This window comes from Haliotis rubra, unplaced genomic scaffold (assembly GCF_003918875.1).
Source record: "Haliotis rubra isolate DU_JTF1 unplaced genomic scaffold, ASM391887v1 Scf1366, whole genome shotgun sequence".
Classification (NCBI taxonomy): domain Eukaryota; kingdom Metazoa; phylum Mollusca; class Gastropoda; order Lepetellida; family Haliotidae; genus Haliotis; species Haliotis rubra.
This window is the reverse complement of record NW_025765299.1, coordinates 47437-58632: the sequence shown is the minus strand read 5'-3', so window position 1 is coordinate 58632 and position 11196 is coordinate 47437. Positions and strand designations below refer to the sequence as shown.

Genomic DNA, 11196 nt, shown 5'->3' with positions numbered 1-11196 from the left:
TCCAGGTATTTTCAGAAAAATTATTTTAGGATTTTGTATGCGTTTGAAAAATGAAATTACATTATCTTTAGCATGATTAAAAATGTTGGCAAGAAGTGTAAGGGAACTAGTATATTCAACAAAAAGTGTTCAGTTAATAGTAAGTAGAAGAACAAAAGAAAGTTGGTTCATTGGGTTAACAGAAAGTCATGGAAAACACAACAAAAAGTTAAAAAACATTTCTTACAATAACTCTTTACTCAATTACTGTAGTTGAGAATTTCTGTATTTAACATGATGAATCTAATAATTGTAACATTTATCCATTATCAATGGATGATTTACAAGTTTAACAATTCTTAATACATACTATAGAGAGAAAATAGTTATTGCTGCATTTGCAAAAGCACTCAAATCAATAATGAATATATGATTATATTTTAGCAATGTATTTAATAATTCATTAATTGTAACATTTATGCATGTAAACTATATTCAGGAATATAACCTATTAATTTATTATTCATGAAATATAAATAGAATAGAAAAGTTCGACGAATTTTTTTTACAAATATTTCTTGTCTCACATATTCTTTAAAACGTGATGTACAGTATGATAGTATAAATAAATTTATTATCATCTAACAGCAACTTGCTATTAGGCCGCTGATGTTTGTTGCTAGGAGCTGGCAGAGTTACTTGCCCTTTACTTCAAGACCCTAGTGCTGTTTACAAAACCATTTCACAACTCTTCCGTTCCTCTAAAAAGTTTTGATTGATCTTAAAATGTTGCTCAGTCAATGATCTTCAATCAGCAATGTTCAAAATGCTGCCAAATACCTATAAACATATTTCCGAGAATGTATAAAGTTTCAAATTTGTGAGAAAAACAAAATACCGACCTGAAATCAATTTGACTGCTGATGGCGTCTGCTCCAAAGTATCAGCAACAGGGACCAGTCATTTGTTTCACTCTAATAAGTGCAGGAAATGAACAGGAGCCTGTAAAACAAGGGCCCCCTCCCTCGCGAAAAATCAGACCAACTTTTAGATTGTTCAGGCAAGAGTTAGTTCCCTTGGAAATCAGTCGGCCTGGACATGCTAGTATTGGCGACCAGGGAAGAGAAAATGCATTTTGTAAGAACCGCCGAACCCTAAATAGTAGCCGTTGTCTGATTGGGGTTAAATCCGTTAGGCCGTCTCGCGTTTGATTGGGCGGTCATTGGGCCAACATCAGAATGCTATCTAGGTCGCTCAAAGGCTACCTGACGCGACCTTCCACAAGCTTTTGTTAGACTCAGTATAGCATCGTAACGAATAATACTGAGCAAAAGTTTACTTAGACTGACAAGCCAGTAAAGATAATGGCAAGAGCGGATAAGAGGGAACACACTCATGTTATTCCGGGACAAGTCACAAATCACAATCATATTACATCCACTCATGCCCCGAAACCAAGTGCAGTTGACAAATATGGATATGAAAATATAATGTTTCGATAAGTCACATTTATTACGGCAGGATGACCACTTGTCAACAAACGCGATGGAAGTAGCGAGATCGTGCGAAACCACAACAGGTCAAATTGTTCGATACATAAAGTGCATCCGGCGCTACACTAAGCGCTGCCGCATAACCTTTTTATATATATTTGACATTTACAGAGCAAAACATGGGAAATGCTTGTCCACTCACTGTATCCACGTTTAGTTGCCTTGTATTATTGGGTACGTTTTAACCAAGACACCGGTAGATCGTGGGGAAACGTTGCACAGCTGATTGCTATTTCCGGCCCTGTTGCCAAGACAAATACACACGGTACACTTAATCCCTGTATATATCGATAAAGATGTTGAAATAGTTCAAAAGGGAAATAAAAAAAGTCTTTTTGGTGCTGAAATATATATGGTAAGGAAGGGACATTTTCATAGTGTCTGAAAGGGTATATCATCCTCCTCCTAGTGTATTATACAGTGTCAAATGTTCAAAGTTTCATAACTGATCTTCAACTTTGATATAAAGCAGGTGAGCTACAGTCCAGGGCTCTAAGCTGTCAGACCAGTATATTTTATAGCATAATTAGATTCTCCATTATTTTCACAGATAGTTCTTGGTGACAAAAGGAGCCAGCCAAGATAAGGACAGTGAACATCTTATCTTGGCCATGTCCTGTGGGCAGCCTGAAGACAGCATGGCCAACTCCAGTGGGCAACCTGAAGGTCTCGTAACCCCTTCCAGTGGGCAGCCTGAAGACAGCATGGCCACTTCCAGTGGGCAACCTGAAGGTCTCGTAACCCCTTCCAGTGGGCAGCCTGAAGACAACATGGCCACTTCCAGTGGGCAACCTGAAGGTCTCGTAACCCCTTCCAGTGGGCAGCCTGAAGGTCGGATGGCCCTTCCCAGTGGGCAGCCTGAAGACAACATGGCCACTTCCAGTGGGCAACCTGAAGGTCTCACGGTCCCTTCCAGTGGGCAACCTGAAGGTGGGGTGGCCCCTTCCAGTGGGCAGCCTGAGGGTCGGGTGGCCCCTTCCAGTGGGCAGCCTGAAGGTGGGGTGGCCCCTTCCAGTGGGCAGCCTGAAGGTTGGGTGGCCCCTTCCAGTGGGCAGCCTGAAGGTCTCATGGCCCCTTCCAGTGGGCAGCCTGAAGGTCACGTGGCCCCTTCCAGTGGGCAGCCTGAGGGTCGGGTGGCTCCTTCCAGTGGGCAGCCTGAAGGTCAGGTGGCCCCTTCCAGTGGGCAGCCTGAAGGTCGGGTGGCCAGTTCCAGTGGGCAACCTGATGGTCTCGTGGCCCCTTCCAGTGGACGGCCTGAAGGTCACTTGGCCCCTTCCAGTGGACCACCTGAAGGTCACATGGACATGTCAGCTTTGAGAAGTGACTTGCCTGTTTCTGATGTTGATACCAGTTCAGATGAGGAACATGAAGGTCTCTTGGTACCTGCAGGTTCAGCTGAGCACGAGGAGGTCCTTGAGCTGGAGAGCCAAGCAATCACACTAAGTACAGGTGGGTGTCACTGTTGGTTTGATCAACAATCTCGAAGTTGGTGAGTCCAAAAAGAAGCATATAACTTTAGGATGACAATTTCTTGTTTATTGAATAGAGCAATGAATGTTTCGATGTAGATTCATACACCATTATCAAGACAAACAGTAAATCTGCCATCTCAGGTCACCAACAAAAATTCACCAATCATCTAATCCAGTTTGACAAAGTTGAAATCCTATCCACTAAGTATCAGGATTCCACTAAAAACTTTTGGAAGCCCTTGAAATTTGCTGTCACTTGTTATTAAAGCTTACATGCTACGAAAACATAACTTTGCAGATTCTGATACCTTTTGGTATGGGCTTACCATGCTTACAGTAACAAATTATCAAAAATGCAAATTCAACTTATAAAGTTGAAAAATAACGCGCTCAAAAAAATCCCGCAAAATCAGAGTTCAAACGATTCACTAAAAAACCAGCTGGGGTGAAAAGTGGTTTCAACAGCTGTGCTCGCTGTGCACATAGCGCATGCACAGTGAATAGGTTTGCACGGCTTGAACCGGGCTGCCCGATTATAAGGTCATGTGCAGGAGTAGTCTAATCTTGGTTTTGTACAAAAATAACAAATGGTAAATAATCTACTCGTTACATAAAATAAACCATGTTGATTGTGATAAGCAGCCTCTGTCACAGACAAAACTCAATGTCTGTTTTATTGCCCCTGTGTGTCTGCCTGCCTGTCTGCTAATGACAATATGCAATGCACAACTTCAATCACTGACCACATGCAATTTGAGCTCAACACCTATCAGGCTATACACCATAAACAAAGAGCTCTGAGTGTATCGGCAAATGAACCAGCCAATGAAACACTTCGTTACGCTTATGTGCACACCCACCCGCTCTGACTGGGTTCGGTACACCGGATGCTTCATTTCAAGGATAGTATACCCAAGTACAAAATATTGCACTTTTGATTTGAGATTGTACGCTTATAATTTTGTTTATTTGTTTTTTCATTATCAGAAATGTATGTTATGTTTCATAAATAAGTGACAATTTTGTTTTAATTATGTTTATTTTGTTAGTTGCATCTAAGCTTTAAATTACATACAGTTGTTAATGTTCTTCTGCTGCTTGTCATAACATACTAGTCTATGTATATATATATATACTTATCATCACTTATTTGTAGTCACTTTCAGCCTCACACAGTGTAACAAACGACATCTAAACATCGCTGTATGCAAAAATAAGAAGTTGTCATCTATAAAGTTTTATGCTTCAGTCTTGGTGTCACGTTGTACTGGGCCTCCATTTTGTCACCCTGGGCCCTTATTCTCGAAACTTTCGTATCTCTAAGAATTCTTAACTTTGATCGTAGCCAATGTGTTAAGAATGGGCTTAAGGAGCTCGTAGGGCTACAAACGTTTGGAGAATTGCTAGCCTGATTGTTTATTTCAAATAAAATACTCCATGGGACTCTGTTCACAATTTATTCAGAAACAAAAACTGAATTGTTTGAGATATCTTATTTGTGTAATTACACTGAATAGCTGGATCAAGCTCCAATTCAAACAGTAATTTGAATTTTTTTTCAGATTGACATTTTTGTCATGGGTTAACCTTGATGTATATCTACCCCGTTCTTGTTTACTTGTTCAAAACTGTCAATATTGTTCCAATTTCATATGGAAACATTTCAATTCTCACCAATTAATACTGCGCTGCCAGAACAGCTTGTTTAAGTGAGAAATACAGGTTATAATACCAAATTCTTCTTCACAGAAACTATGTGATATATATTGTTCAAATATTTCAATGATGTTCTTAGCCTCTTTATTACATAGGAGTAATGATTTAATTTTGAAAATCGCAAAATGACTGCAATATTGTCCGAAAATTCAGTGTGTGAAATCACTCAAATATCCAAATGTGTACCACATATCAAGTTTAACAGGATTTTCTTTACCGAACACATCCTCTTGTGTTTTTAATGGTGGCTATTCTATCCACAACCACAACTGTATCCATTCTGTTACAAATGTTATACCGGGTAAATACAGGCTAATTTGTTTCTGATATGACATCACACAGAGCTGTGGCGATATATCGTTGTGTCGGTAATCGTGATACTTTATCTGACGATAAATATATCAATATGTTTTTTCGTATCGTGACATGTATCGTTGACCTTATAATTGTTAATTTTCATTAGATATTGACGGTTATGTCAAAATGTCTTACTATTCAAATATGACATTTTAAAGAAAATAACTAAAGAAAGCATATTGTGACATGCATAGAAGAGAATCGTATCGTTCCAAGATATTGCGATGCGTATCGTATCGTGAAATTTCTGTATTGTCACATCTCTAACATCACAGTATCTTGCATTCGTCACCACTCCCCCCATTTCCGTAATCTCCAAGAAGACTCATCCCCCTTTCGATGCTTGTTATGTGCGAAAATACGACAAACCAATCAGAAGTCGTGTAGTGTTTGCGTTGCTTTGATAAAAATAATACTGACTACTTACATCGTTTATGGCTTTATGTTATTGTTTAAAAAAATCATGAAAAATATATATCGTTATATTGAAAGTACTAAGGTCATAGCTAACAGAACTGTATAGATTTTAGCAAGGATAATGTGGTTGACGGTGAGAGATTCAAATATACGCACGTGCATTTGTTGACATAACAGCTCTCACGGGTCCAGCTGAGTGTATTTCTGATGATCTTGTGGGCTTGATTTGGTGGTTGTATTTGTGTCTCCAACAATTTTAGGAAAAATAAGTTAAATCGCTACGAGTTTCAAAACAATAATATATCTGTATGTAACTAATCAACTTTAATCTTGAAGATTGGGTTTATGTTTCACATCTCTGGAGATATTTTAGTCTAACTTTTGTTTGATCATTCATATTTTTGTCAGCGATTTCTTTAAAATTCCTCCAGGTGTATGACAGCAAGGTTACACGAATGTTCAGTTTGAGAAATATTTTAAAGCCATTTTTGAGTATTTGCTTTGGGATTTAATGTAGCTGAATTTTTTATATGTCATTTCCATATCCAATAAAACAAATTCCATTTGTGATTATTAAACCCAATTTATAAATATATGATTGGAAATATAAAGTGAATAGCTGGTAATGTTTTTGCATTTTTTTTATTTACCATCCTTATTTCCACAGTTTACATAGTACATGTAGAATACATTCACATGAGTATAATTAATACACTTTCACAAATCCCCTCATACCATGAATAAACGTCTTTGAATATGTTTTGCATACTGTATCTCTGTGTTTCAAATAAAAGTAATAGTAATTATATACATTTACAATATGTTTTCTGACGTCATATATTTTTAAATAGATTGTGGAAAGATGACCAGAAGGTAAAGAACTCACTGCTACTGCATGTAGAATAAGCATTATATTTTGTAATTTCATAGTATTTTGATATCTCCCTTACTACATGTCTGAAATGTGGAACTTGTTGTTTTATTTCTTGTGTGTATATTACCTGTTTCATAGCAAGACATATTTCATTTAGGGAATTATTATTTTCCCCCTTAAATCCAAGTAAGATGTTTTCTGGTGTAAAGTCAATGTTGCCTTCAGTTACAGTCATTAGCCATCTGGTCAAACTCTCCCAATTCATTTTAACATGATATCAATTACAGAGTAGATGGACAATTGTTTCTAATTCATTCAACAGAATGTACATATAGGTGTGTCCCTTAGACCGATTCTATTTAAGAAAATGTTTGTGGGTAAAATATCATATAATATCTTCATCTGTAACCATTTCATGTTACTACATGTTGTACAAAAATTTGTCATCATATATGTTTTGTAATATTGTGTTATCAGACAGACAGACAGACAGACAGACAGACAGGTTTATTTCATGAATGTGGCCATGAGGGCATTAGTACAAAATGACAACTTACATTAAACTTTTTCAGAGCCCATGGACATGATTTTGTTTACAAAAATTGCTAGACGGAGTAGGATATTATGGTTCTTAGTATTTGGAAGATGTACAAATTTTTATTTATTTTGGTTCATAATATAGATACTTGGTATGTAGTGAGTTCTTACCACTACATATAAAGGACATTTCATTAACACATGATACCCATCTTCTGGTACGCTTTTACAATAATCGCACATAACTACACTAATGTCATTGTCTTATGATCTATTTTCAAATTGGTTGAGCCGCATCTGAATTTTGTTAAGACTCTGCGCAGATGTAACGAAGAGAGTGCAATCAAATACAAAAAGGCAGAATACATATGTAATGATTTTGAGTTTCTTATATCTTGTGTCCATTCTTGATAGTACATGTCTTTACAACGTTGTTTGAAAAGATTTAAAAACAATTCCCAGTTTCCAACATTTTCATATATCCATACTTAAGCAAAGCCATGTTGAAATAACATTGGTCGTACTGCCGAAGCCCAGTTAATATCTCCATTGTCGTCTAAACGTATCAACATATCATACGAGCGACGTGAGTAACATGTGTCTGATGTTATGGGGTTATCATGCTGTGTTTCAAAGACTCTTTCCCTCTCTTTATGTGCATATGATTTAGTGTAATTGGGGTCTAGTAGAGAAAGATGAACGGTTTTGGAGCCTTTAACCCTTAGACTAAGTTTGGATATATTGAATGGCAGTACTGAAGAAAATGGTAGTGTTTTGGGAAGAGTGATTTTCTTCTCTTTAAGCAGGCAATTATGGAAGATTTAATACTGTGATATCTTAAGATATATGTTGTAACTTGATATATTTTTTTGTAGTTCTTCATAAGTATAGAATTCCCCTGTAGTTGGGTTCATTAGGTCATATATAAAGTATATTCCTGCATTGTACCAACTGTTTATAAAAATTGTCTCGTTACCTATGTTAAACATATAATTAAACCAAATACATTGGTTTAACATGTCGTTTGATTTAGTGTCTTATATTGCTTTTGTAAATATAATCCTCATGCAGAGATTACATCTCTCCAAAAAGGAATTCTTATGTAAGGTTTTATGTGTTTTTCCATATATTCAGGATCAGCTTACCAGAGTCTTCTGTAGTTAAGTAATACAATTTTAAACTAATGCTTTCCATTTGCAGCTATTGGAATATAATCTCTTTATCCATGATATTTTTTGTCATAAATAATATTCTTAATGAGTGGGACACTAATTCCTCCAGATTCAGGTGGCATAGCAATTACATCTCTTTGAATTTTATCAGGTTTGTCTTTCCATACAAATTTAAGATAGACTTGTTGAAATATGTTTATTATTTCCTCTTGGGGGAACAGCTGGTAATAATTAAGTCAGAATATGTCTTAAGAATATGTTTTCTTTTTCCTTATCCCGCCTCATGCTTATTGCTTGTCTCCCTTTCCTTCCAAATGCTAGTGGAACACTTGAATCCCCTTTTGAAACTCCCTTCAAAAAAACGGACGTAAAATCACTTACCAGGAGTCACCTCCCTTCCCAGGTTTTGGCGTGAAAAGGCGCCACCTGTCTCCCATGCTCTTCACTCTCTCCTGATTCGCCCGAGTAGGTGGTTGTGAGAGCACCTGGTCCCCTATACGGCTTTATATCCTTTTATTATTTAGACTTTTCTTCTAAATAAGAAAAAAGCTGTATAAGGCTTTCGTTTACATTTACCCACAATATTCTACGGAATTAATTCTCAAATTTCTCTGTTTTTATCATGTTTTTACGTGATTATTCTCATTGTTTACAATTGATGAAATCTTGTTCTGGTTGTAGGTATTGTTTGTCTGCTGTTGATCCACATAACCTACGTCCTAATTGCAAGCCTATATGTTTATCTGACACTCGTTGTCAGTTGTGTTTTCACCTGTCTGATATTGCATTTTACAAATATTCATATTATCTGTCTAGACGTGCAAAGGACAGGTCCAGACGAGATTTACACGACATGTCTAAACCGGCTAAGCTTGCAGAGGACCGGCAGTTGGTGTCTGCGCAGATTCACCATTCCAGTGGTCTACCGGAGTCGTCTACGGAGAAGGTTGCCGCCATAGACAACGCTGGCTCGAGGAAGAGGTCATCTACATCTGATTCACCATCTTCACAGTCTGAGAAGACTAGGGCATCATCTTCCCAGAGGAAGAAGTCAGCTACAACTAAAACTTTGTCTAAGTCTCCACACAGGGCAACGCAGAAAACGAGTTCCTTTTCAGCAGAGATTGTCCCTCTGGAAAAAAATAGATGTCTACAATGAGCCGCCCATCCTCATCCCTGAGTTTACATCTAAGAAGAAGACGAAGACGTCTTCTACAGTGACCACGCAGGACAACATTTCAACGCAGACGTTCGGCACGAAGGATCAACGCCATTCGGAAGAAGCCTCATCCGTCTCAGATGCGTCGTCAGTACAACAGACAATGCAGACCTTCAACCCGGGCGCCTTTATGCAGCAATTTACCCAACAGATGTTGGATCTGATGGAACAACGGTTCACACGCGAGAGAGCTGCGACGAAGACAACGTCTGCGACGAACCTGAGTGAAGGTCAACTGAGCGCACACCACGTCCGTTGGGAACCAACGTCCTGCAGAGCATACAGGAAGATTTGAGCTCGACTATAGCGTCTGCACGAACACCTGGCAGCCATACCAACGTGGAACCCGCACCAACTACGTTCGCCGAACCCACGTAGATCATCATCGACGTCAGATACGGACGCTCGTCATGAACCTGCACGCAACGGTTCGTTACCAAGGAGAAGAGAATCTACATCCGTACAAAGGCATAGAGATTCGTCACAAGACTCCAACCCTTGACAAAGCCGTTCACCTACACGCAGGTTTGCGCGAAGGAAGTCACGAACACTTTCACGAACATATGGTTCGCCACGAAGGTCACCACACAGGTCACCACACAGATCGTCTTACAGATCACCTTACAGGTCTCCTCGTTCAGACGACAATAGAAAACATCCATCCTCAGAGCAGGAAGATGACGGCGGAATTATATTTTCCGACTCGGAAATCAAGTCATGGATAGCCAATGGTTTGGAACTCGCATCACCCTCTAAGGACTGACTGAGTTTGTTTTTTCGCCGCTTTTAGCAATATTCCAGCAACATCACAGCGGGGGACACCAGAAATGGGCTTCACACATTGTACCCATGTGGGGATTCGAACCCGGGCCCTCTAAGGAGACCAACGAAGCACTATCATACTTGATGGTGAATGATGATATAAACTCACTCACGATGCCACCTATCGACCCTGTCTTGGAGGTTCCAGACAACCTCAGCCCAGCATTCAAGAAGGCAACTAAATGCCAGACTCAGAGTATTCCATCGTTCAACACTAAGAAGTTCTCTCTACACCACATGGAACCTTTCATGAAGGCCAACGAGACAGATGAGAATTATAAGATCATCAACGACACTCGGACGAAAGCTTACAAGATAGAAGATAAAAAGCTGGCACAGTTAGACACCGTAACCAGACGAACCTTCTTCGGCCTAGCCAGGTCAAGAGCTATCAGCGAGACTCTCATCTCGAAGTTTAAGAATTCAACTTCAGAGGAAGATCGAATGATTTATTCAGCTCTACTTACACAGAAAAAGGATCATCAGTTCATGTCTGAACACCTATCATCCATTTCTGCAGGCTTAACTTTATCAAGAAGGCAAGGACTGTTATCTTCCTGTACTTGGAGCGAGAAGTTTACCAAGACACTCTACAGAGCCCCTTGGTCAGCACCATCCATTTTTGCAGGAAAAAATCGCCAAGGAAGTCGCTAAAGATTCCCGAGAAGTGATGATGATCAAGTCTATCGATACACTGGCCAGTGTAATATGTCAGACCTCCCAACGTTATTCTGGCATATCAAAGTTTGCAGGTATCCAGAGAGCAAGGGATAAGAAATCAGGCAACGCTAAAGGGGATAAGGATTCTTTTTGTCGCCCATCCGCAGCTCCAGGAGGTAACTACGGAAGAGGTCGGCCCTTTCGAGGCGCCAGAAGTTCCAGACGATGAAATACAGGTTCGGAACAACTGGAGTCTTTCACCCCCAGCCGTTCCAGTACAACCTTCACAAGTGGGTGCACGTCTGCAACTCTACTGGAAGAATTGGGGAATTCTTCAAGACGACTTCTTATCTCCGATTCTATGCAAAGATTACAGGATACAGCTACAAGCAGTACCACCAGTAACAATCAACCCACT

At 39.2% G+C, this 11196-nt stretch overlaps 1 protein-coding gene and 1 long non-coding RNA gene across 2 annotated transcripts; one reads left to right on the top strand and one right to left on the bottom strand.

Annotated features, from left to right (window-relative positions):
• Positions 1-2143: 2143 nt before the first annotated feature.
• LOC124268159 (basic salivary proline-rich protein 2-like) lies at positions 2144-4571 on the top strand. Its single transcript, XM_046703181.1, has 2 exons — positions 2144-2981; positions 4567-4571. The coding sequence occupies exons 1-2, from the start codon at positions 2144-2146 to the stop codon at positions 4569-4571; spliced, it is 843 nt and encodes a 280-aa protein (XP_046559137.1).
• Positions 4572-6059: 1488 nt separating this feature from the next.
• On the bottom strand, positions 6060-10047 carry LOC124268153. Its single transcript, XR_006896219.1, has 3 exons — positions 9279-10047; positions 9079-9081; positions 6060-6375 (listed from the first exon to the last, which is right to left on the bottom strand). It is a non-coding gene; the product is annotated as an uncharacterized LOC124268153 (long non-coding RNA).
• Positions 10048-11196: the final 1149 nt, after the last annotated feature.